We start from the raw sequence: 26,330 nt of genomic DNA, 5'->3' as shown, positions 1-26,330 counted from the left end.
AACTGGCTTGAACCAAGTTGAACTGGGTCAAACCAGGCCAAACTGGGCTGAAGCTGAACTGGTTGAATCAGGCCAAATTGGGCCAATCCAAGCTCAGATGAACTGGGAAAAGCCTGGACTGGGTCGATCCAAACTGGTCAGGTGGAAACCAAACCAAACTGGGCCAAACTGGGCCAATCTGGGTTGAACCAGGCCAAAGCCAAACAGGGCCAGGGCCAAACTGGGCTGAACTGGTTTAGGGAGAAGCCTAGTGGGGTTGAACCAGGCCAGGGCCCAACTGGGCCGATCTGGGCTGAACTGGGCCAGGCCTGATCCAGACCGTCTTGAATGGGGCTAGGGCTGAACCGGATTGATCTGGGCCGAACCAGGCTGATCCGGGCTGAACCAGGCCAGGGCCAAACTGGGCCGAACTGGGCCAAACTGGGCTAAGGCCGAACTGGGCCGATCCAGGCCAACCCTGATCTGGACCTACTCAAGCTGAACCGGGTCGATCTGGGCCAGGGCTGAATCAGGTCAATCCAGGCCAAACTGGGCTGAACTGGGCCAGGGCCGATCTGGGCTGAACCAGGCCAAGCCTGATCTGGACCGACCTGAGTCGAACCGGGCCGATCTGGGCTGAACTAGGCCAGGACTGATCCAGGCAGAACCAGGCCAGGGCCAAATAGGGCCAGGGCCAAACAGGGCTGATCCGGACCGAACCGGACCAAGCCTGATCTGGACTAACCCGAGCCGAACTGGGCTGACCCGGGTCGAACCAGGCCAGGACGGAACCAGGGCAATCTGGGCCAAGCCTGATCTGGACCGACCCAAGTCAAACTGGGCCGTTCCAGGCCAAACCGGGCCGATCTGGACCAAGCCTGATCCAGACTGAGGCAAGCTGGGCCAATCTGGGCTGAACTGGACCATGGCTGATCCGGGCCAAACTGGAACAAGCCTGATCCAGATGGAACCGGTACGAACCAGGCCAAGCCTGATCTGGATCAAACTGGGCCGAACCAGGTTGATCTGGGCCAAACTGGGCCAGGGCTGATCTGGGCTGAACCAGACTGAACTGGACCAAGCCTGATCCAGACTGACCTGAGCCAAACTGGGCCAAACTGGGCCAGGGCCGATCCAGGCCAATTTGGGCCGAGCCTGATCTGGATTGAACCGGGCCAAACTGGACCAAGCCTGATCCAGATTGAACCGGGCCAAACTGGGCCAAACCGGACCAAGCCTCATCCGGACCGAACCGGGCCAAACCGGATCAATCTGGACCAAGCCTGATCCGGACTGAACCGGGCCGAACCGGACCGAGCCTGATCCGGGCCAAACCGGGCCAATCTGGACCGAGCCTGATCTGGACTGAACCGGGCCGAACCGGACCAAGCCTGATCCGGACTGAACCGGGCCAATCTGGACCGAGCCTGATCCGGACTGAACCGGGCCAAACCGGACCAATCTGGACCGAGCCTGATCCAGACTGAACCGGGCCAAACCGGACCAAGCCTGATCCGGACCGAACCGGGCCAATCTGGACCAAGCCTGATCCGGACCGAACTGGGCCGAACCGGACCAATCTGGACTGAGCCCAATCCGGACTGAACCGGGCCAAACCGGACCAATCTGGACTGAGCCCAATCCGGACTGAACCGGGCCAAACCGGACCAAGCCTGATCCGGACCGAACCGGGCCAAACCGGACCAATCTGGACCGAGCCCAATCCAGACTGAACCGGGCCAAACCGGACCGAGCCTGATCCGGACCGAACCGGGCCAATCTGGACCGAGCCTGATCCGGACTGAACCGGGCCGAACCGGACCAAGCCTGATCCGGACCGAACCAGGCTGAACCGGGCCAATCTGGACCGAGCCTGATCCGGACTGAACCGGGCCGAACCGGACCAAGCCTGATCGGGACCGAACCGGGCCGAGCGCGATCCGGGCCGGGCGGGGGGGAGCCGACGGGGGCCGGGCGGCCGTTACCTTCCTGTCGCCATGGGGCTCCGCGGCGCTGCTCATGGTGCCGGGGGGGCCGGGGGGGCCGAGCCGCGGCGGGTCCGAGCCCCGAGCGGGTCTGAGCCCCGGCGCCCCGGGCTGCCCCTTTATGGGCCCCGGAGGCTCCGCCCCCCCCCCGGGGGGGAGGGGGAACGGGGGAGGGGGGCTCTGGCGCCTGGGGCCTCCGCGGGGGGGGGGAGGGGGATACTGGGAGCACTGGGGGGAGCTGGGGGAACTGGGGGCACTGGGGGAACTGGGGGGGCTGGGGGAACTGGGAGCACTGGAGGGACTGGGGGAACTGGGGGCACTGGGAGGGACTGGGGGGGCTGGGGGAACTGGGAGCACTGGAGGGACTGGGGGAACTGGGGACACTGGGAGGGACTGGGGGAACTGGGGGAACTGGGGACACTGGGAGGGACTGGGGGGACTGGGGGGAGCTGGGAATAACTGGGAGAACTGGGGGGACTGGGGGAAATGGGGGAAATGGGGGGACTGGGGGCAACTGGGAGCACTGGGGGACTGGGGAAACTGGGGGCAACTGGGGGAACTGGGGGGACTGGGGAGATTGGGGGAACTGGGGGGACTGGGGGAACTGGGAGAGCTGGGGGAACTGGGGAAACTGGGAGGGATTGGGGGAACTGGGGGGAACTGGGGGGACTGGGGGAGCTGGGAGAGCTGGGGGGACTGAGGAGATTGGGGGGTACTGGGGGAACTGGGGAGATTGGAGGAATGGGGAGACTGGGAGGGACTGGGGGAATTGGGGGGACTGGGAGCACTGGAAGAACTGGGGGAGCTGGGGGAACTGGGGAGAGCTGGGAGGACTGGGAGGGACTGGGGGAATTGGGGGGACTGGGAGCACTGGAGGGACTGGGGGAACTGGGGGCACTGGGAGGGACTGGGGGAACTGGGAACACTGGGAGATCTGGGGGAACTGGGGAAACTGGGAGGGATTGGGGGAACTGGGGGAACTGGGAGCACTGGGGGAGCTGGGGGAACTGGGGGGACTGGGGGGGTACGGGGGGGATACTGGGAGCACTGGGGATACTGGAGTGATACTGGAAGCACTGGGGGAACACTGGGATCACTGGGAGGGCATTGGGAGCACTGGGAGGACCTGGGAGGGGCACTGGGGGGATACTGGGAGCACTGGGGGGTCGGTGGGGGATACTGGGAGCACTGGGAGCACTGGGGCTGGAGGTGCCCGGACGCCTGGGCCCGCTGCAGGCTGGGGGCGGGGGGGAGGCACACGCGGGGCCTCCCGGACACCTGGGCCCCCCGCGGGTCCCCCGGATGCCTGGGCCCTCGCCCCCGGCGGGTCCCTTTGATCCCGCACGTGTCCGGCACCCGCCGGACGCCTGGGCCCCTTCCCCCCCCCCCACCGTGGGAAAGGCAGCGGGTGCCGGGCGGGGGGGGGGCCTGGGAACCCGGACGCCTGGGCCCCTCGGCGGCTTAGGAAGGGGGTGTGAAGCGGCGGGGGGCCCTGGGAGCCCGGACGCCTGGGCTCTCCCACCGCGTGCCGGCGGGGGAGGGGCGCCGGCAGCCTTTTGGGCTCGTTTCATGGCAATTTGGGGCTGCCAGGAGCCGCCCCCCCCCCGACGCCTGGGCCCCTCAGGCCCTCCCGGACGCCTGGGCCCCTGGTGCAATGGGGATGTGGTGCCCCCCCAAAATGGTACTCGGACGCCTGGGCCCCTCCCGGACGCCTGGGCCCCCCCCGGTGCAATGGGGGGAGCAATGCTGTGCCCCCCCCCCCTCACCCCCCCCCCACTCGGACGCCTGGGCCCCCAGTGCAATGGGGATGTGGTGCCCCCTCCAACCCAGCTCGGACGCCTGGGCCCCCCCCTCCAAATCCCATCCGGACTCCTGGGTCCCTGGTGCAATTGGGGGGGGGGGACAGAGTTGTGGGGCCCCCCCCCAAGATACCTCCACTCGGACGCCTGGGCCCCCCCCAACCCCACGGCCCCCCTGACCCCCCCCCAACACCTGAGTCCCTGGTGCAATGGGGGGGGGGGCGCAGTGTTGATCCTTCCCCCCCCCCCCAAAAAAACCCCACTGGGATGCCTGGCCCCCCCCAGGGCCCCCCCCCGGGCACCTGGGTCCCCCCTAAACTCCCACTCGGATGCCTGGGCCCCCCCCGGACGCCTGGGCCCCCAGTGCAATCCCCAAGACCCCACTCGGACGCCTGGGCCCCCCCCAAAACCCCCACTCGGACGCCTGCCCCCCCCCCAACCGGACGCCTGGGTCCCCCAGTGGGGGGGGCGGGAGGGGACAAATGGCCCCGGGGGGGGAGGGGACAAACGGCCGGAGGTGGCCGGGGGGGGGAGGGGCGAGGTGTCCCTGGGCCCGGGGCCACGTGCCCCATCCCCCCCCCCCCGCGGGGGGGTAACTGGGAAGAACTGGGGGAGACTGGGAGGAACTAGGGGGAACTGGGAGGACTGGGAGAACTGGGGGGACTGGGGGGACTGGGAATAACTGGGAGGAAGGGGGGGGAACTGGGAAGAACTGAGGGTACTGGGAGGGACTGGGGGGACTGGGGGGAACTGGGGAGACTGGGAGGGACTGGGAGGACTGGGGGAACTGGGGGGAACTGGGGAGACTGGGAGGGACTGGGAAGACTGGGGGGACTGGGGGGAACTGGGAGGACTGGGGGGACTGGGAGGAACTGGGGGAACTGGGAGGAACTGGGGAAACTGGGGGTCTGGAGGAACTGGGGGGACTGGGGGTCTGGAGGAACTGGGGGGACTGGGAATAACTGGGAGGGACTGGGGGGACTGGGTAAACTGGGAGGAACGGGGGGAACTGGGAAGAACTGAGGGTACTGGGAGGGACTGGGGGGACTGGGGGGAACTGGGGAGATGGAGGGACTGGGAGGACTGGGGGAACTGGGGGGACTGGGGGAACTGGGGAGACTGGGAGGGACTGGGAGGACTGAGGGGACTGGGGGGACTGGGAGGAACTGGGGAAACTGGGGGGAATGGGGGAACTGGGGGAACTGGGAATAACTGGGAGGAACAGGGGGGATTGGGAGGGACTGGGAGGAACGGGGAGAACTGGGAGGAACTGGGGAAACTGGGAAGAACTGGGGGGAATGGGGGAACTGGGGGGAACTAGGAATAACTGGGAGGAACAGGGGGGATTGGGAGGGACTGGGGGAAACTGGGGAAACTGGGGGAAACTGGGGGAACTGGGAGGACTGGGGGGAACTGGGAGGAACTGGGGGCACCGGGAGCCCCCAGGGCCGCCCCCACTACGAGGGACCCAACATGGCCGCCCATGTGCCGCCCCTTTAAGACCCCCGCGCCAGGCGCAAGACCAAGATGGCCGCCTCGGCGCCCCTTTAAGAGGAAGCCCATTTTCCGCCTGCAGACAAATATCCAGGAGGGTCACGACAAGATGGCTGACGCAATCATCCCTTTAAGAACAGCTTGTTTTGGGGGGGGGGGGGGACACAAAATGGCAGGGGGGGAACGACGCACACCCGCCCCTTTAAAGGTAGTGCCGACATCGCGCCCCTTTAAGAAGTGCCGTCGGCCCCGCCCGGGGTCAGGGGTCACCCAACATGGCCGCCAGCCCCTCCCGAGGGCTGCTGGGAGAGCCTGTCCCTTTAAGAAGCCGCCCCCCCCCAGCCCCTTTAAATCGCCTTTTTTTTTTTTTGCCCCCAGCCCCGTCGCCGTCCCTTTAAGACCGATTTTCTGTCTACGGACAACTACTGGCTCTGCGGGCGGGTCCTTGCCCCTTTAAGAGCCTTTTTTTTTTGGTCGGCAGACACATACTCCCATTGGGCCACCCCCGCCCGCCCCTTTAAGAGTATTTTGCCTCCCCAGACAAAAAAAAAAAACACCCTGTGCCCATCCCCCGCCCCCAGCCGCGGCTCTGCCCCTTTAAGAAGGGGGAAATCCCTTTAAGAGGGGATTTTTTGACTGCCAGACGGATATTTTTTTCCCCTGTGGGGGAGGGGCTGGAGGCCCCCCCCCCATGTTCCATCATGCCCCTGGGCCACAAGCCGCCTTCCCATGATGCCCTGAGGCCAGCGGCAGCCGCAGCAGTCCGGAGGTCAGCCGGCGTCCCATGATGCACTGGGCGCGTTGGCCAAAGTCCCACGATGCCCCAGGGCACGTGCTGGGCCGCCGCTCTGGGCACAGGGCTCTATGGTCCTGGGGGAGCCAGGAGGGGGGACCATAGAGTGTTGGGGGGGCACCTGGGGGTGCAGAGTGGCTCTGGGGAGGGGTCGCTCTAGCTGCAGCTCAGTGGTCTCTATGCCCAGTGGGAGGCCACCAAGCAGGGCTCCATGGAGGTGCAGAGCAGCTCCAGGGAGGGGCCCTCTAGCCCCACCTCTGTGGTCTGGAGGACTCCAAGCCCTCCATGCTGGAGGCCATGCTCTGTGACCATAGAGAAGGGCCACACACAGGCACAGAGTGGCTCTATGGAGGTCACCCTGGGGACAGGTCTCTATGGTCTGGAGGACTCCAAACCCTGGCAGCTCTAGCCAGCCCCTGTGAACCATAGAGAGCAAGGCATCAGGAAGGCACAGAGTGGCTCTGGGGGGCCGTTCTAGCCCCGTCTCGATGGTCTGGAGGACTCCACAGAGGCTGGGAGGCATGGGCAAACCATAGAGAAGCGGGCAGGGTGCCTAGAGTGGCACCAGTCCCTCGGGCCCGCCATTGGCTGGCTCTATAGCCAGGAGGACCAACCACCCCCCATGAGGAGGCGGGGTCTGCTCCAGGCATATTAATGAGATGCAAATACCCCCAGGCCGGGATAGGGGGAGTCCCGAACCGTCCAGGATTGGCTAAGGCAGGCAGGGGGCGGGGCCTGGGTGGAGCAGGTGGGGCCTGTGGGGAGTGGGCGTGGTCTGGTGGGAGTGGGCGGGGCTTGCCCAAGCTGGGTGGGGCCCGGGTGGAGTGGGAGGGGCCAGGCAGGAGCAGGGGGCGGGGCTTTGCTGGGAACGGGCGTGGCCCAGAGACATGGGCATGGCCCGGACCAGAAGGGGAGGGGCCTGGGTCGTGTGGGCGTGGCTAGAAGGAGTGGGCGTGGCCTGACATGTGTGGGCGTGGCCAGGAGAGGGCTGGGGGAGTGGGTGGAGCCAGAGAGGAGCTGGCCGGGTCTGGGGAGGGCGAATCTGGACTGGGCTGGGCGGGGCCTGGGTGGTGTGGGTGGGGCCCTCAAGGGGCGTGGCCATCGGGGGCGGGGCTTACCTCGGCCCGCGGCTACTTGGGCACCTGCCCCGGCCGGGCCTTCTCCAGCTTGCGGCGCCGCTCGGGCGGGATCTCGTCCAGGCTGATGCCGTGGTTGCTGGCGCTGCGGGGACCCAGGCGTCCGGGAGGGGCCCAGGCGTCCGGGCAGGGACCCAGTTGTCCCCGCCCCCCAATTCCCCATTTCCCCCAGGGGCCCAGGCATCTGGGAGCTCCCCCAACCCCAGGGGCCCAGGCGTCCGGGTTCTCCCCCAGCCCAGGGGACCCAGGTGTCCAGGGACCCCTCTTCCCCCTGCTGCCACCCCCCAGGGTCCCAGGTGTCCAGGCACCCCCCACCCAAGGGACCCAGGCGTCCAGGTGCTCCCCAACCCCCAGGGTCCCAGGTGTCTGGGCACACCCCACCCAAGGGACCCAGGCATCCAGGTGCTCCCCAGCCCAGGGTCCCAGGCGTCTGGGTGCCCCCCAACCCCAGGGGCCCAGGCGTCCGGGCGCCCCCCCCAGCGGAGGGGCCCAGGCGTCCGGCTCACCCGGGCAGCAGGTCGGGGGGGGTGGGGATGGGCTTGTTGAAGCCCTCCCGGCCCACGAGCCAGTACGTGTCCTCCACGCCTTTGCCCTGCGCCGCGGCGAGAGACGTCAGCCCCGGGGGCAATCAGGGGGGCAGGGGGGCAATCAGGGGGGCAGGGGGGCAATAAGGTGGTCGCGGGGGCAATAAGGGGGCAGGAGGGGTAATAAGGGGGGTAAGAGGGGCAATAAGAGATCGATGGGGGACAACAAGGAGCTGGGGGGCAGTTGGGGGGCAGCTGGGGCAGTTGGGGACAGTTGGGGCAGTTGGGGGCAGTTGGGGACAGCTGGGGACAGTCAGGGCAGTTGGGGACAGTCAGGAGCAGCTGGGGGCAGCTGGGGACAGCCGAGAGACAGTCGGGGGGCAGTTGGGGACAGTTGGAGACAGTCAGGAGCAGCTGGGGGCAGCTAGGGACAGCTGGGGGCAGTTGGGGACAGTTGGGGCAGTTGGGGACAATCAGGAGCAGCTGGGGACAGTTGGGGGCAGTTGGGGGGCAGTTGAGGGCAGTTGGGGACAGCTGGGGACAGTCAGGGCAGTTGGGGACAGTCAGGAGCAGCTGGGGACAGCCAAGGGACAGTCGGGGGCAGTTGGGGACAGTCAGGGACAGTTGGGAACAGTTGGGGACAGTTGGGGACAGCTGGGGGTACCTTGAGCTCCGTCTTGCCCCGGATGTCGAGCTTGAAGCCCTCCTTGAGCGCGTGGAGGATGGTGACGGTGCGGACGTTCACGTGGATGCGGTAGGCTGCCAGGGGCCGTCATGGTGGGCGCCCGGGGACACCCGGTCCCCTGGGTCACCCCGCATCTCCCCGGGTCCTCCCAGGAACTTCCGGGTCCTCCCAGGTGACCCCGTGGCCTCCCGGGTCTCCCCGTGGCCTCCTGGGTCACCCCATGGCCACCCAGATCCTCCTGGGTCTTCCCACGTCATCCTGGGTCACCCCGTGGCCTCTTGTGTCACCCTGGGTTCTTCCAGGTCCTCCCGGGTCACCCTGTGTCACCCAGTGGTCTCCCAGGTCTCCCCGTGGCCTCCTGGGTCACCCCATGGCCTCCCAGGTCCTCCCGTCTCCTCCCAGGTCCTCTGAGGTCCTTTGTCCTCCTTGGTCACCCCATGTCCCCCTCGTGTTCCCCCAGGTCCTCCAATGTCCTCCCATGTCACTCCATGGCCTCCTGGGTCACCCCGTGTCCTCCCAGATCCTCCTGGGTCCTCCCCCATCATCCTGGGTCACACCATGACCTTCTGTGTCACTCTGGGTCTTCCCAGGTCCTCCCGGGTCACCCTGTGTCACCCAGCGGCCTCCTGTGCCCTTCTGGGTGCTCCCATGTCCCCCTGCTGCCCCCTGTGTCCCCCCATGTCCCTCCATGTCCTCATGTGTCCCCCTGTCCCCTGTGTCCTCCCATGTCCCGTGTAGCCCCATGGTCCCCCATGGCCCTTCCTGTCCCCTTATGTCCCCTGCATCCTCTCCTGTGTCCCCCCACGTGTCCCCCCACGTGTCCCCCCACGTGTTCCCCCGTGTCGCCCCACATCCCCGCATCCCACCATGTTTCCATGTGTCCCAACCCGTGTCCCACGTCCCCAAATGCCCACACAACTCGCAGGGCACACACACGCGTGTGCGGGGGACACACACACATGCAGGGTGACACACACGCCTGTGGGGGGGGACACATGGGTGTCGGGGTGACACACACGCGTGTGCGGGGTGACACGCGCGTGGGCGGGCGCCGCCGGGACTCACGCAGGCCGGTGGATTCCATGCGGGAGGCCGTGTTGACGGTGTCACCGAAGAGGCAGTAGCGCGGCATGGTCAGGCCCACGACGCCGGCCACGCAGGGCCCTGCGGGGTGCCGGGGGGCACCGAGGTGGGTGGGGCCACCGGGGGGTGTGGCCACTGAGGGGGAGTGGCCAGGAGGGGAGGGGCCAGGAGGGGCGGGGCCAGGAAGGGGTGAGGGGGGACCAGGGCTGAAGAGCGTTGGCCAAGTTGAGCGTTGGCCAAGGGGTGACGTGGCCGTGTGGGGCAGGACCCAGAAGGGGTGGGGCCAGGGTTGGGCAGGACCCCCGAATAGGCGTGGCCATGAAGGGGTGTGGCCATTGAGGGGGCGTGGTCACGAGGAGGAGTGGCCATGAGGGGCTTTTGGAGGACCATGGCCATAGAGCGTTGGCCAAGTTGTGTTGGCCAAGGTGTGACATGGCCAGGTGGGGCTGGGCCAATAGCGGTGGGGCTAGGATTGGGCGTGGCCAAGTATAGGCGTGGCCATGCGGGGGCGTGGCCACAAAGGGGGCGTGGTGGTGGCCAGGATTGGTGGATCTGGGGATTACGGCCAAAGAGTGTTAGCCATGTTGAGTGTTGGCCAAGGGGTGACGTGGGTGGGTGGGGGTGGAGCCAATAGGAGGTGGGGCCATGAGTGGGCTTGGCCATGGGGGGTGTGGCCTCAAGCAGGGCATGTCAAGGGACCATGGCTGGAGAGTGTCGGCCATCTTGAACGTCAGCCATGTTGAGCATTGACTGAGTGGGGGAGGTGGCCAGGCGGGGCTTGGCTGGAAGGGGTGTGGCCAAAGGGGGCGTGTCCAGTGCGGGGGGCAGGGCCTTACCGGAGTGGAGGCCGATGCGGATGCGCACGGGCACCTCAGGCATGTGGCGCATCTTGAAGGTGCCGACGGAGCTGAGGATGTCGAGCGACATGTTGGCGATCTCACCGGCGTGGCGGTTGCCGTTGCGCTTGGGCAGCCCCGAGGCCACCATGTAGGCGTCCCCGATGGTCTCCACCTGCGGGGGGGACACGGGACATGTCGCCGGGGGTGCTCCCACCCACCGGGGTGGCCACGACCAAGGGTGGCCACAGCCCTGGTTTGCGGGGGGACAGGGACGGAGGTGGCCATAGCACAGACACATTCCTTGGGGCCACCAGGCAGCTGTGTCACCTTATAGATGGGTCAGTAAGGACCATGGGGACCCCCAACCATGTCTGTTTGGTGGCCATGTCCCATGTTTTCAGGGTGAGGTGGCAAAGCCCAGACAGGTCCCATGGAGCCACCAGTGCCACGGGGTGGCCAGGTCACCTTGCAGATATCACCAAGGACCATGTGGACCCCCAGCCATGTCCGTTTGGTGACCACATCCCATGTGTGCAGAGTGAGGTGGCCAAAGCACAGGCACGTCCCATGGGGCCATGGCCACTGGTGCCATGCGGTGGCCCCGTCACCTTGTAGACGTCGTGGGAGCCGATGATGGCGTCAAAGAGGGTGTAGAGGTCGTTGAGGAGGTCGACCACCTCGATGGGTTCGCTCATGGCCGAGATGGTGGTGAAGCCCACGATGTCACTGAAGTAGAGTGTCACCTCCTCGAAGTACTCGGGCTCCACGGGGGTGCCCATCTTCAGCGCCTCGGCCACCGACCTGCCGTGACGTGGGAGGACGCTGGGGCTCAGTGGGGACCCCCAGGTGTCCCCACAAGGCCACCAGTGCTACGGGGTGTCCAGGGGGTTCCCCAGTCTCTCCCTACCACCACCAAGGGAGACTCTCTTGTCCCATGCAGACCTTCAGCCACCAATCAACCGTGGCCATGGGGACCACAGGGATGGGAGCCAGATCTTGATGCCCCATCTCAGGGGACCTGGATGGGGCCAACAGACCATGGCCAGCCCCAACCTGCCCCCCATGGCCGTGACTACCCCCTCCAGCCCCACAGACCCACATGGCATCAACGGACCACGGCCAGCCCCAACCTGCCCCCCATAGCCACGTCTAACTTCTCCAGCCCCATGGACCCACGTGGTGTCAGTGGACCACGGCCAGCCACAACCTGCCCCCATGGCCTGGTCTACCCCTTCCAGCCCCATGGACCAACACGGGGTCTCTAGGGCCACGTCCAGCCCCAACCTGACCCCACGGCCACATCTCCTCCCCCCAGTCCCAAGGAACCACACGGGGTCTATAGGGCCACAGCCAGGTCCCACCCCCCCCACAGCCCCCCTCTCCAGCCCCAGGGACCCACGGGGGCAGCATCTGGGTGAGGAGCTTGTCAGTCTTCTGCTTCTCGATCTCCAGCTCCTCTGTGCGCTCGCGGATGAGGTCCTCCAGGTTGCTGGAGTACTGCTCCAGCATGCGCAGCATGGAGTCGATGATGTTGGTCTTCCGGCCCTTGTTGATGTTCTTGAACTGCCCCGGGGCAAGAGGGAGACGGGGTTGGGGCGACGGAGCCACTCGGGTGCCCCCCAGCTCCCCCCATGCCCCCAGGCCTGCTCTGGCCTGGAGAGCTCAGGAGCTGGGTACATAGGGCCTGGTGTCCAGGGGTGAGGTCCATGTCACCCCAAGGAGACCATGAGGTGGCCCCACACGCCCTGGTGTCTATGGGTCAGGCCCACGTCACCCCAAGGAGACCATGAGGTGGCCCCACATGCCCTGGTGTCTATGGGTCAGGCCCATATCACCCCATAGAGACCATGAGGTGGCCCCACACGCCCTGGTGTCCATGGGTCAGACCCGTATCACCCCATAGAGACCATGAGGTGGCCCCACACGCCCTGGTGTCCATGGGTCAGACCCGTATCACCCCATAGAGACCATGAGGTGGCCCCACACGCCCTGGTGTCCATGGCTCAGGCCCATATCACCCCATAGAGACCATGAAGTGGCCCCACATGCCCTGGTGTCCATGGGTCAGACCCGTATCACCCCATAGAGACCACGAGGTGGCCCCATACACCCATGGTCAGGTCCATATCACCCCACAGACACCACAAGGTGGCCCCATACACCCTGGTGTCCATGGGTCAAACCCGTATCACCCCATAGAGACCACGAGGTGGCCCCATACACCCATGATTCAGGTCCATATCACCCCACAGACACCATGAGGTGGCCCCATACACCCTAGTGTCTATGGCTCAGGTCCATATCACCCCATAGAGACCCCGCGGTGGCCCCAGGCGCCCCACGGACCTGGTCGAAGATCTGGTCGATGGTGGGGCGCCGCTCGGGCTGCTCGCTCCAGCACTGCTTCATGAGCTGGATGCACTCGAGGGGCGCCTGGTCCAGCGACACCGAGGGCCGGCACAGTGGCGGTGGCTTCTCCACCTTCTGGATGATCTCTGGGGGAAACCGAGGCGTGGGGGCAGCCGGGGAGGGCAGGCGGGGGGGGACGGGGCCCGGAGAGGGCAGCCGGCCCGTTGGGGGGTGGTTGGGGGGGTCCCAGGGGTGATTGGGAGGTCTTAGGGGGGGTCTTGGGGTGTTCGAGGATGTCCTAGGGGTGTCACTAGGGGGTCTCAGGGGTGGTTGGAGGGTCCTGGAGGTGGTTGGGGGGTCCTGCGGTGTCAATGGGGGGTCCCAGGGGTGTTTGGGGGGGTTGTGGGGGTGTCAATGGGGGGTCCCAGGGGTATTTGGGGGTGTTTGGGGGGTCATGCGGTGTCAATGGGGGGTTCCAGGGGGTATTTGGGGGTGTTTGGAGGGTCCCAGGGGTGGTTGGAGGGTCCCAGGGGTGTTTTGGGGGCCTGGGGTGTCAATGGGGGGTCCCAGGGGTGTTTGGAGGGTCCCAGGGGTGTTTTGGGGGTCCTGGGTGTCAATGGGGGGGGTCCTAGGGGTGTTTGGGGTGTTTTGGGGGTCCTGGGGGTGTCAACGGGGGATCCCAGGGGTGGTTGGAGGGTCTGAGGGACGTTTTGGGGGTGCTGGAGATGTCAATGGGGGGTCCCAGGGGTGTTTGGGGGTGTTTGGGAGGTCCTGGGGGTGTTAATGGGGGGTCCAAGGGGTGTTTGGGGGTGTTGGGGGTGTTTGGAAGGTCCCAGGGGTGGTTGGAGGGTCCCAGGGGTGTTTAGGGGGCCTGGGGTGTCAATGGGGGGTCCCAGGGGTGTTTGGAGGGTCCCAGGGGTGTTTTGGGGGTCCTGGGGGTGTCAATGGGGGGTCCCAGGGGTGTTTGGAGGGTCCCAGGGGTGTTTTGGGGGTCCTGGGGGTGTCAATGGGGGGTCCCAGGGGTGTTTGGAGGGTCCCAGGGGTGTTTTGGGGGTCCTGGAGCTGTCAATGGGGGGTCCCAGGGGTGTTTTGGGGGTGTTTGGGGGTCCTGGGGGTGTCAATGGGGGGCCCCAGGGGTGTTTGGGAGGTCCCAGGGGTGTTTTGGGGGTCCTGGAGGTGTCAACGGGGGGTCCTAGGGGTGTTTGGGGGTGTCTGGGGGGTCCTGGGGGTGTCAACGGGGGGTCCCAGGGGTGTTTGGGGGTGTTTGGGGTGTTTGGAGGGTCCTTGGGGTGTTTAGGGGTCCCGGGGGGGTCAATGGGGGGTCCCGGGGCAGGCTGACAGGACCAGGGGACATTTGTACTGGTGTGACTGGTGTGACTGGTGTGACTGGTGTGAGAGGCGTCACTGGGAGGCCTATACTGGTGGGACTGGGAGGCCCATACTGGCACTACCAGCATGACTGGCGTGACTGGGATGCCAGTACCGGCATGACTGGCGTGACTGGGAAGCCTGTACTGGTGTGACTGGTGTGAGTGGGAGGCCCCATACCAGTGTGACCAGGGGCTGTTACTGGGGATACTGGGGACCATTACTAGGGAGACTGGGGGGGTTGTTCCTGGGGCAACTGGGGGGCTGTTACTGGTGGGACTGGGCGGCTGTTACTGGTGCAACTGGGCAGCCATTACTGGGGATACTGGGGACTGTTACTAGGGAGACTGGGGGGTTGTTCCTGGGGCGACTGGGGGGCCATTACTGGGGATACTGGGGACTGTTACTGGGGATACTGGAGACCGTTACTGGTGCGACTGGGAGGCCGTTACTGGCGAGACTGGGAGCCGCTGCCGAAGTTACCGGGCGGCCGTTAGCGAGGGCGGGGCCGTTGCCAGGGCGACGGGGCGGGGCCGCGGGCGGGCGCCAGGCCGTTGCCGGGGCGACGGGGCGGCCGCTAGCGAGGGCGGGGGCGTTGCCGGGGTAACCAGGAGGGCGTGAGGTAACCAGGAGGGCGTGAGGCCGTTGCCGGGGCGACGGGGCGGGGCCGCGGGCGGGCACGAGGCCGTTGCCGGGGTAACCGGGCGTGCACGAGGCCGTTGCCGGGGCGACGGGGGGCGGTACCTGCGGCGGCCATGCCGAGGGAGCAGTAGGGGGCGCCGCGGCAGATCACCTCCTGCATGATGATGCCGACGCTGTAGACGTCGCCCCGCGTGGTGCCGCGCCGCTCCAGCGCCGGCTCGCGCAGCAGCTCCGGCGCCGTCCACAGCCGCTCTGAGGGGGGCGGGGGCGGGGCCACCATGGGCACGCCCCCCGCCAGGCCACGCCCCCCGCCAGGCCACGCCCCCGCCCCGCTGCGGCCTCCCCCCCCCACCAAGCCCCCGCGGCGCTGAGGCCCCGCCACCACCCGAGGCCCCGCCCCCGCCAGCCTAAGCCCCGCCCCTAGCTGCCTAACCGGAGGCCACGCCCACAGCCTGGGCCCTTAGCCCCGCCCCCTCCAGGTGTGGCTCTGCCCCCCCACCCAGCAGCTGCACCGGGCTCAGAGGCCCCGCCCACAGTGGCTCAGGGCCCCGCCCCCATTCTAGAGGCCCTGCCCCAAACAACAAGGCCCCGCCCCATCCCAGTGGTCCTGCCCCCAGAGGCCCCGCCCCCTGCAGAGGCCCCACCCCCTCCCATAAGCCCCACCCCAGAGGCCCCGCCCCCACAGAGGCTCCTTGTCCTCCTTGGCCCCGCCCCTCCCGCAGGCCCCGCCCCCTCCACCCCAGCGGCCCTACCTCCCCCCCAGAGGCCCCGCCCCCTGCAGAGGCCCCACCCTCCTAAGGAGGCTCCACCCCCGGAGGCTCCACCCCCTGCAGAGGCTCCACCCCCTAGAGGCCCCACCCCTGAAGAGGCCCCACCCCCTGGACACCCTGGCCCCTGGAGGCCCCACCCCCTGCAAAGGCCCCACCCCCCGCAGAGGCTCCACCCCCTCCCAGAGGCTCCCGGCCCCGAGGCCCAGCCCCCCTCCCCGGCCCCCCCAGCCCCCCAGGCCCCGCCCCCGGAAGCCCCGCCCTCACCGTGGGGCTGGGGGGGCGGGGCCACGACCCGCTGGGCCTCGAGCAGCTGGTTGAAGCCGTGGTCGGTGACCTTGAGCACGAAGCGCCCGTCCACCACGCAGTTGCGCGACTTGAGGCGCCCGTGGACCACGTCGCGGTGGTGCAGGTAGCGCACACCCTGCGCCAGGGCCGCCCGTCGGCACCCGCCGGCGCCCCACGGCACCCGCCGGATCCCCCCGGCCGCCCCCCGGTCCCGCCACGGCCGCCGGCACCCCGATGGCCGCCGTCGTGGGCACCAACACAGCTGCTGCCACCACCGTCATGGCCGCCAGCACCACCCCATGGCCACCATCGCCATCGTGGCCACCATCCCCAGCGTGGCTGCCATCAACACCATGGCTGCCACCACCATCATGACCGCCATCACCAACGTGGCCACCATCACCAGCATGGTCGCCATCACCACAGTAGCCGCCATCACCACCATGGCCGCCATCTCCACCATGGCCACCACCACCATCATGGCCACCATCACCATCGTGGCCACCATCACCAGCATGGTCGCCATCACTACCGTAGCCGCCATCACCACCATGGCCGCCATCTCCACCATGGCCACCACCACCATCATGTCTGCCATCACCACCCCACGGCCACCATCACCATCATGGCCGCCATCACCACCCCACAGCCACCATCACCATCATGGCTGCCACCACCATCACGGCCGCCATCACCACCCCATGGCCACCACCACCATCATGGCCACCATCACCATCATGGCCGTCACGACCATCATGGCTGCCACCACCATCATGGCCACCATCACCACCGTGGCCACCATCACCATCATGGCCGTCACGACCATCATGGCTGCCACCACCAGCATGGCCACCATCACCTGCATGGCCGCCACCACCGTCATGGCCAGCATCACCATCATGGTCGCCACCACCATCATAGCTGCCATCACCACCATGGCCACCATCACCACCCCACAGCCACCATTACCACCATGGCTGCCACCACCATCATGGCCACCATCACCACCGTGATCACCACCACAGCCACCACTGTCACCACCAGCTGGCCACCAGCACCACCACAGCCACCACTGTGGCCACCAACACCACCACAGCCACCATGATCACCACCACGACCCCCACCACAGCCGCCACCACCACCACCACCACCCCCACGGCCGCCACGACCACCACGGCCACGTGATCATCACCACAGCCACCCCCATGACCACCAGCACCACCACAGCCCCCCGAGCACCACCGTGACCACTGCTACGACCACCATCATCACCACCACCGTCACCACCATGGCCACCACCACGGCCACGGCCACCACAGCCACGGCCACGTCCCGGCGCACCTTGATGAGGTCGAGGAGGAGGGAGGACTTGAACATCCAGTCGAGCTTCATGTCCTCGTTGCGCAGCAGGTCCTCCAGGCTGCCGCGCGAGCAGTGCTCCGAGACGATGGCGAAGATGCCGCAGTCGTGGAAGAAGCCCAGGAAGAGGTTGACGTTCTCGTGGCGCAGGTCCCGCAGCTGCCCCGCAAGAGGATGTGTGGGCCGAGGACGACCCAGAGCCCGACCACGTCCCCCCCAGCCTGGCACTGCCACGTGGCCTGGCATTGTCCCCACCCCATGGCCTGGCATTGCCACCACGACCACGTGACCTGGCGTTGTCCCACCACAGCCTAGCAATGCCCATTGCCACCACGGCCACGTGGCCTGGTGTTGTCCTCACCATGGCCCGGCATTGTCACCAATGGCCTGGCATTGCCACCAGAGCCACGTGGCCTGGTGTTGTCCCACCCCGTAGCCTGGCATTGCCACCAGAGCCACGTGGCCTGGTGTCATCCCCACCATGGCCTGGCACTGCCCATTGCCACCATGGCCACGTGTCCTGGTGGCGTCCCCAGCTTGGCCTGACATTGTCCCCCTTGGGTGTTGCCACCAGAGCCACGTGGCCCGGTGTTGTCCCCGTGACCCACCGCTGTCCCCCCGCCGTGGGCCACCCTCGCTCCCCATGGCCCCCATGGCCACCGTGGCCACCGTGGCCCCCACGGCCACCGTACCCCCCATGGCCACTGTACCTTGCAGAAGGCCAGCTTGGTGGCCGGCTTCACCTCGCTGTGCTGGTCTCCGGGGAACTTCTTCAGCCAGACCCAGTCGCCCTGCGGGGGGGGGGGGAACAGGCTCAACGGGGGCCCGTGGGTGCCCCACGGCGGGGGGGGGAACACAGCGGGGCCCGAGGGTGCCACGAGGGTGCCACGACGGGGGGGACACGGGGGAAGGGGGGCAGGGGGGGACACGGGGCGGACGCCACTCCCTGCGCACAACCCTCCTACGAGCCGCTGGAGAATCCCCCCTCTCCCCTCCTCCTCCCCTTCTCACCCCGAATTTGGGGGGCGGCAACCTCCCGTCGTCACCTCCCCACACTCCCTGAGGGCTCGGGGCGGCGGAAGGGGGTGGGGGGGCAGATTTTTGGGGCGAAACCGTGGCTTTTTGGGCCCCGGGGACTTACCTGCACGGAGGCGACCAGGCCCTGCTGGTTAAACAAGAGGAGGAGCAGGGGGAGGTGGCCGTTCCCCGGCGGCTTTTCGGCTCCCTGGGGGAGAGGGGCAGCTGTCAATCACGGCCCGACAGCTGTCAATCATGGCCTGACAGCTGTCAATCACTCGGGGCTGCCATCAATCACCCGGTGGCAGTGGTGGGGAGAAGGACGCGGCTGTCCCCAGACAAGGTGGCCCTGCCCTGCGGTTGCCCCAGGGAAGGGAGATGGAGGGGGGAGGCCAAGGGGACACGGAGGGAGGGGGGGGGATACGCAGTGGGACACGGTGATGGGGACCTTGGGTTACCTCGGCGATGGCCACGTTGGTGGCCTCGGGGCCGGCGGCCACGCTGCGGAGGCTCTTGCCGTCAGCGCCGCGGCTGGCCAGGCTGGCGCGGCTCTCGTCCACCTGCGGGACACGTCAGGACGGGGATGTCACCGTGGAGGTGTGGCAGCCACGGGGACACGTCTGGCCATGGGACGTGTCTGGCCATGGGGACGTCACCGCGGAGGTGTGGCAGCCACGGGGACACGTCTGGCCATGGGACGTGTCTGGCCATGGGGACGTCACCGCGGATGTGTGGCAGCCACGGGGACACCTCTGGCCATGGGACGTGTCTGGCCATGGGGACGTCACCGCGGAGGTGTGGCAGCCACGGGAACACGTCTGGCCGTGGGACGTGTCTGGCCATGGGGACGTCACCGCGGAGGTGTGGCAGCCACGGGGACACGTCTGGCCGTGGGACGTGTCTGGCCATGGGGACGTCACCGCGGAGGTGTGGCAGCCACGGGGACACCTCTGGCCGTGGGACGTGTCTGGCCATGGGGACGTCACCGCGGAGGTGTGGCAGCCACGGGGACACGTCTGGCCGTGGGACGTGTCTGGCCATGGGGACGTCACCCATGGAGGTGTGGCAGCCACGGGGACACGTCTGGCCATGGGACGTGTCTGGCCATGGGGATGTCACCCATGGAGGTGTGGCAGCCACGGGGACACGTCTGGCCATGGGACGTGTCTGGCCATGGGGATGTCACCCATGGAGGTGTGGCAGCCACAGGGACACGTCTGGCCATGGGACGTTTCCAGCCACGGGGACATCACCATGGAGATGTGGCAGCCATGGGGACACATCTGGCCATGGGACATATCTGGCCATGGGAGTACGTCAGGGTCTGGGGACATGTCTAGGCAAGGAGATGTGGCAGCCACGGGGACATGTCAGGACACATGGACATGTGTGGCCTGGGGGACATCACCCATGGAGACAGGACAGCCATGGGGACATATCTGGCCATGGGACGTGTCTGGCCATGGGGACGTCACCGCGGAGGTGTGGCAGCCACGGGGACATGTCTGGCTGTGGGACGTGTCCGGCCATGGGGACGTCACCCATGGGGACGTGGCAGCCACGGGGACGCATCTGGCCATGGGACGTGTCTGGCCATGGGGATGTCACCCATGGGGACGTGGCAGCCACGGGGACACTTCAGGACACGGGGACGTTGCCCATGGAGACCTACCAGCCCATGGATCCCCCACCCGAGGCAGAGCCCGGCCACGGGGAGACATGAGGCCACAGGGACACGTCCCCCACAGGGACACGTCACCTACGGGGACCCACCAGCCCGTGCATCTCCTCCCACGGCAGAGCCTGGCCCTGGCTCTCCCTCCAGGACCCTCCCGGGGACACGGTGGCCCCACGGCGGCCTGGCCACAGCCGTGACCCCCCCACACACACCCGCCGCTCACCCGCTTGCTGCTCTGGGTGTTGATGAAGGTCAGGTCCTCCATGGTGAGGATGATCTTGTTGGGTCCCTTCATCAGCTGGGCCTGCTGGATGCGGCGCCTGGGGGGGGACGCGGCGGCGGGGGGTCACGGGGGGCTGCCAGGGGGCCCCGGCTCGTCCCCAGCCACCCCGGGGACCCCGCGGAGGTGGCACCCACCTGATGAAGCAGGCCAGGGCGGCCCCCGCCATGATGAGGGCGGAGACGAGGACGAACATGAGGAGGACGAAGGTGGCGTCCACCCCTGCGTGGGAGAGGAGGAGGAGGGTGAAGGGGCGGCGTGGCCCGGAGGGTCCCACGGCCACCCACGGCCACGGCCACGGCCACCCACAACCCTGGTGAGACCGGGGGGTGGGACAGAGAGATGGAGGGAGGGAGAGCCGGAGAGAGGGAGGAGGGAGAAGGAGAGGTCCGATGGACTAGCGGAAGGATGGATGGGTGGATGGATGATGGGAGAAGAGATACAAGGACGGATAGATGGATGGATGGATGGACAGGTGGAGAAATGGATGGATAGAGAGATGGAGAAATGGATGGATGGATGGTGAGATGGATGATGAAAGAAGAAATAGATGGATGAAAAGATGGATGAACGGACAGATGGATGGATGGAAAGATGGATAGATGGATGTATAGATGGATGGAGAGATGGAGAGATGGGTGATGAAAGAAGAAGTAGATCTATAGATGGATGGAAGGATGGATGAATGGACAGATGGATGGATGGAAAGATGGATGGATGGAGAGATGGATGATGACAGAAATGGATGGAAAGACAGATGAACGGACAGATGGATGGATGGAGAGATGGATGAATGGAGAGATGGATGGATGGATGTATAGATGTATAGCTGGATGGGCAGTGAGATGGATAGATAGAGAGATGGACTGATGGATGGAGAGATGGATGATGAAAGAAGAAATAGATGGATGGAAGGATGGATGAACGGACAGATAGATGGAGAGATGGATGGATGGAGAGATGGATGGATGCCTCCATGCATAGAGGGATGGCTGGACAGATGGACAGATGGATTTTTAAGAGGACAGAGGAATGGATGGATGAACGGATGGATGGATTCGTAAGATGACGGATGGATGGATAGACAGATGGACGGACAGATGGATGGATGGATGAGTGGGAAGACGGATGGCTGGATGCAAGGACAGACGGACGGATGGCCTTGCACAAGGCTGGAGGGGTGGACAGCCGGGGAGGCCTTCAGCAACGAGGGGCTGGAGAAGGCAGCAGGAGGAGGGACGGGAGGACGAGCCGCCGCGTGACAGGTGCCACCGCGGGTGCCACCATGGGTGCCACCGCGGGTGCCACCGCAGCGCCCTGGCCCTCGCTCACCACCGTTGCAGATGGTGCCTGAGTCGAACCAGCAGCCAGCGTCGGTGCTGGGGCTGGTGCCGTGGGGCCAGTGGACGCCGTGGCCCAGCGAGCGCAGCCCCGGGGCGCCCGGCTCCAGCCCGTAGACGGGCCACAGCCGGTCACCCCTGCCGTCCGTGTCCAGCACCACGTAGGGGACGCTGACGTCCCCGTCCTCGTCCACGGCCAGCGGCTGGCAGAAGCCCTCCAGCTGGAAGTCCCGGGCGTGCTCGGCCACACTGGTGCCCATCACCCAGCGTCCGGCGCGCCGCGTGGCCTCCACCGCCTTGGCCAGGAAGAAGATGGAGTTGTAGATGGTGGCGAAGAGCGGGTGGACCTGGGGGGCGAGGCGGGGCGGGTGTCAGGGCGGGACCTTGGGGGCGGCCATGGTGGCACCCATGTAATGAGCTCGTTGGCCATGGCCAACCTCCACTCCTGTTGGCCACAGCCATCTCCAGCTTGCTCCCATTGGCCACGGTCATCTCCAGCCTGCTCCTGTTGGCCATGGCCATGGCCACCTCCACTCCTGCTGGCCATGGTCACCTCCACCCTGCTCCCATTGGCCATGGCCACCTCCAGCCTGCTCCTGTTGGCCATGATCATCTCTCCACACATCCCATTGGCCATAGTCAACTCTACCCAACTCCCATTGGTCATCATCCTCTCTGCCCACCTATTGGCCACGGTCTCCTCCACCCAATGCCCATTGGCCAGTGTCATCTCCGTTCCATCCCCACCAGCCACAGCCACCTCCACCCTGCTCCCACTGGCCATGACCACCTCCACCTCGCTCCCATTGGCCGCATCTTCTCTGCTCAAGTCCCATTGGCCACAGCCACCTCTACCCAACACCCATTGGCCATGCTCATCTCTACCCAACTCCCATTGGCCACCTCCACCTCCGCTCCACTCCCATTGGCCACGGTCCCCTCTCTCCAGCGCCGACAGGCCATGGACGCCTCCACCCGAAGCCCTCCAGCCCCGTTCTCCACCAACCACGTCCCCCCCAGCACCCCTGCCCCGGCCCCACGGCGCTGCCCCCCACCTGGGTGGGGTCGATGTGGCCGGGGATCTCGTAGGCCTCCTGGGCTTGGCGCAGGGCCTCGTGGAAGTCCACCTGGGGCGAGTCGATGGTGACGGTGAGGACGGCGTCGTAGGCCAGGCGCAGCTTGGTGTTGTTGGCCAGCACGGGGTAGGACAGGCGGCGGTAGGGCAGCGGGAAGGTCAGCGTGTCGTAGGGCACGAAGACGTAGGTGCCGTCGGTCATGCGCATGTCCTCCGCCGTCTCCAGCAGCACCCGCTGCTCCTCGCCGCCCAGCAGCACCGAGTGCATGCACAGCACCACCACTGCCGGCCGGGCCGGGGGGGTCAGCCGGGGGGGGGGGACACAAGGCCACCGCCCCCGCCACCCGCCTCGGACCGGCCACATGTGCCCACCACCGCCATCTTCTCGTGTCCTTCACCCAACCATCTCCATCTCCACCTGTCCTTCACTCAGCCAGCCAAGGCCACCTCCACCCGCTCCGGCTGTCCTTCACCCAACCTTCTCCATCTCCATCTCCATCCATCCTTCCTCCATCCATCCACACCCACCTCCTCCATCTCCATCCATCCTTCCTCCATCCATCCACGCCCACCTCCTCCATCTCCATCCATCCATCCACGCCCACCTCCTCCATCTCCATCTCCATCCATCCTCCATCCATCCATGCCACCTCTATCTCCCTCCATCCTTCCTCCATCCATCCACACCTCCTCCATCTCCATCCATCCTTCCTCTATCCATCCACACCCACCTCCTCCATCTCCCTCCATCCTTCTTTCCTCTCTCCATGCGCATCTCCAGCCATCCTTCACCCAACCATCTCCCTCCATCCTTCCTCCCTCCGTCCATGCCCACCTCCTCCATCTACAGCTCTCCTTCTCCCAACCACCTCCATCTCCCTCCTTCTTCCTCCATCTACACCGACATCCTCCATCTCCCTCCATTGTCCTCCCTCCGTCCATGCCCACCTCCTCCATCTACAGCTCTCCTTCTCCCAACCACCTCCATCTCCCTCCTTCTTCCTCCATCTACACCGACGTCCTCCATCTCCATCCATCCTTCACCCAACCATCTCCATCTCCCTCCATCCTTCCTCCATCCATCCATGCCCACCTCCATCCATCCTTCACCCAACCATCTCCCTCCATCCTTCCTCCCTCCATCCATGCCCACCTCCATCTCCCTCTCCCTCCATCCTTCCTCCCTCCATCCATGCCCACCTCCATCTCCCTCCTTCACCCAACCATCTCCCTCTCCCTCCATCCTTCCTCCCTCCGTCCATGCCCACCTCTATCTCCATCCATCCTTCACCCAACCATCTCCCTCCATGCCCACCTCCTCCCTCCATCCCTCCATCCCCCCTCCCTCCCTCCTCCTTCCCCCCGCCCCGCGCACCTCGGACGCCGTCGGCCCGCTGCACCCGCCGCAGGGCGTCGCGGGCCTCGTCCCGGCGGGGGCCGGCGGCGGCCACCACGGTGACGGGCAGCCCCCGGGCCCGCAGCCCCTCGGCCAGGCCCCGGGCCGCCTGGCGCCAGCGGTCGGGGCGGGCGCTGAGCACGGCCGCGTGGGCCCAGCGGAAGGAGCGCAGCAGGGCGTGCAGCAGCCCCGCGGGCGCCGGCAGCGGCGGGGCCAGGGTGGGCCGCCCCTCGGGGCCCCCCGGGCACCCCCAGGCCACCAGCGGCTTGTTCCAGGCGGCGGCCAGCAGCGCGGCGGCCCCGCAGGCCCCCGGGTCCAGGGGCCCCAGCAGGGCCGCGGCGTAGCGCTCGGCGCTGAGCAGCCCGGCCACGGCCTGCGGCGTGGCGCAGGCCTCCGGCAGCACCACCGCGTCCCACCAGTAGCCCTCGCCGAGCACCGGGTCCCGGTTGAGGCGGGTCACGGCCAGGCGGGCGGCCGCCTCGGGCAGGGCGCGGGCCAGCAGCGGGTCGCAGCTCCAGGGCCCCAGCACCCCCACCTTGAAGGTGGCCCCCTGCGCGGGGCGGGGCGGGAGGAGGAGGAGGAGGAGGAGGAGCAGGAGGACGTGGTGGCGGTGGTGGCGGGGCCACCGCGGGTGGTTGGAGAGGCGGAGGAGGAAGCCACCGCCGGAGGTGCCACCACCGCGGGAGGGGCCGTCGTGGGAGGTGCCGCCGTCGTGGGAGAGGCCACCACCGTGGGAGGTGCCACCACCGCGGGAGGTGCCACCACCGTGGGAGATGCCGTCATGGCAGGTGCTGTCATGGGAGATGTCACCACAGTGGGAGATGATGCCATGGGAGATGCCGTCATGGGAGGTGCCGTCATGGGAGATGCCACCACGGTGGGAGATGACGCCGTGGGAGATGCCACCACAGTGGGAGATGATGCCATAGGAGATGCCGTCATGGCAGGTGCTGTCATGGGAGATGTCACCACAGTGGGAGATGACGCCATGGGAGATGCCGTCATGGGATGCACCATCATGGGAGGTGCCGTTGTAGATGTCACCGTGTGAGATGCCACCACGGTGGGAGATGCCACCATGGGAGATGCCACCATGGGAGGTGCCACCGTGGGAGATGCTGTCATGGGAGAGGCCACCACCATGGGAGGTGCCACCATGGGAGCTGCCATCACAGGAGGTGCCATCGTGGGAGGTGCCGTTGTGGGAGATGTCACCATGTGAGATGCCACCACAGTGGGAGATGCCGCCATGGGAGGTGCTGTCATGGGAGATGCCACCATGGTGGGAGATGATGCCATGGGAGCTGCCGCCATGGGAGGTGCCACCATGGGAGATGCCGTCACGGGAGGTGCCGTTGTGGGAGGCGCCATTGTGGGAGATGTCACCACATGAGATGTCACCACGGTGGGAGATGATGCCATGGGTGATGCCGTCATGAGAGGTGCCATTGTGGGAAATGCCACCATGGTGGGAGATGCCACCATGGGAGATGCCGTCATGGGAGATGCCATCGTGGGAGGTGCCGTTGTGGGAGATGTCACCATGTGAGATGCCACGACGGTGGGAGATGATGCCATGGGAGATGCTGTCATGGGAGATGCCACCACGGTGGGAGATGCCACCTTGGGAGATGCCATCATGGGAGGTGCCACCACCATGGGAGATGCCACCATGGGAGAGGCCGTCATGGGAGGTGTCATCATGAGAGGTGCCACCACCATGGGAGATGCCACCTTGGGAGATGCTGCTGTGAGAGATGCCACCACGCAAGATGGCACTGTGGGAGATATCGTGGGAGATGCCACCACTGTGAGAGCCGCTGCCACGGGAGATGCCACCGTGGCAGATGCCACCATGGGTGACGTCTTCATGGGAGTTGTCACCGCGCAAGATATCACCATGGCAGATGTTGCCATGGCAGATGCCACCACTGTGGGACATGCCACCGCGGGTAAAGTCACTGTGGGAGATGCCACCATGGGCAATGTCACTGTGGGCAATGTCACTGTGGGCAATGCCACCACGGGAGATGTCACCATGGACGATGCTGTCACCGTGGGAGATGCCACCGCGGGCGATGAGGTCACGTCGGGAGATGCCACCATGGCAGAAGCCCTTGTGGGAGATGCCACCACGGCAGAAGCCACCAGAGGCAGAGTCATGGTAGGCGACGTCACCAGGGGCGATGTCACCTGGGGTGATGATGTCACCGGCGGCGATGATGTCACCGTGGGGCCGCATGGTCTGGGCAGCCGGCGCTGAGGCCGGGGGTCCTCACGCCCTCAGGGGCCGTGGCCGGCGGGGGGGGACGGCGATGCCACCATGGCGGGTGCCCCAGGGTGCCACCTGTGGGGGGGGGGGGGAGAGGGGGTGAGGAGATGGCCCGGACGCCTGGGCCCCCTGGGTGGGGGGGGGGGCGCCCGTATGCCTGGGTCCCTTTTGGGGAGGGGGAT

At 66.7% G+C, this 26,330-nt stretch overlaps 2 protein-coding genes across 6 annotated transcripts in view; one reads left to right on the top strand and one right to left on the bottom strand.

The window, feature by feature from the left end:
- Positions 1 to 26,330, top strand: part of TRAPPC1 (trafficking protein particle complex subunit 1) — an 89,624-nt gene that overhangs the window by 44,261 nt on the left and 19,033 nt on the right. The window lies entirely within an intron of this gene.
- On the bottom strand, positions 5,383 to 26,216 carry GUCY2D (guanylate cyclase 2D, retinal). 5 transcript variants are annotated; one of them, XM_064501125.1, is made up of 20 exons: positions 23,856 to 26,216; positions 22,461 to 22,762; positions 21,398 to 21,752; positions 20,203 to 20,287; positions 20,009 to 20,105; positions 18,566 to 18,667; positions 18,232 to 18,315; positions 17,801 to 17,881; positions 17,073 to 17,249; positions 15,711 to 15,867; positions 14,779 to 14,928; positions 12,664 to 12,812; positions 11,717 to 11,880; positions 10,926 to 11,118; positions 10,315 to 10,489; positions 9,461 to 9,559; positions 8,375 to 8,469; positions 7,693 to 7,778; positions 7,169 to 7,271; positions 5,383 to 6,466 (listed from the first exon to the last, which is right to left on the bottom strand). In XM_064501125.1, the coding sequence occupies exons 1-19, from the start codon at positions 26,116 to 26,118 to the stop codon at positions 7,181 to 7,183; spliced, it is 4,905 nt and encodes a 1,634-aa protein (XP_064357195.1). In that variant the 5' UTR covers positions 26,119 to 26,216; the 3' UTR covers positions 5,383 to 6,466; positions 7,169 to 7,180. The 5 variants fall into 5 exon arrangements, with proteins under 5 accessions (XP_064357195.1, XP_064357196.1, XP_064357199.1 ...); XM_064501126.1 differs by having other exon boundaries at positions 5,383 to 6,127; XM_064501129.1 differs by having other exon boundaries at positions 15,711 to 15,780.

The sequence above is a fragment of the Dromaius novaehollandiae genome, chromosome 32 (assembly GCF_036370855.1).
Source record: "Dromaius novaehollandiae isolate bDroNov1 chromosome 32, bDroNov1.hap1, whole genome shotgun sequence".
NCBI lineage: Eukaryota > Metazoa > Chordata > Aves > Casuariiformes > Dromaiidae > Dromaius > Dromaius novaehollandiae.
This window is presented reverse-complemented; position numbering and strand designations above follow the sequence as displayed.

Bases quoted from the DNA above. Each gene is read 5' to 3' on its own strand.
- GUCY2D (XM_064501125.1), bottom strand. From the start codon at position 26,118: ATGCGGCCCCACGGTGACATCATCGCCGCCGGTGACATCATCACCCCA. The intron at 21,753-22,460 runs GTGGGGGGCAGC...CTCGCCCCCCAG, and splicing joins GCCACATCGACCCCACCCAG to GTCCACCCGCTCTTCGCCAC. The intron at 10,490-10,925 runs GTGACGGGGCCA...TCCCCCCCGCAG, and splicing joins GCTCCCACGACGTCTACAAG to GTGGAGACCATCGGGGACGC.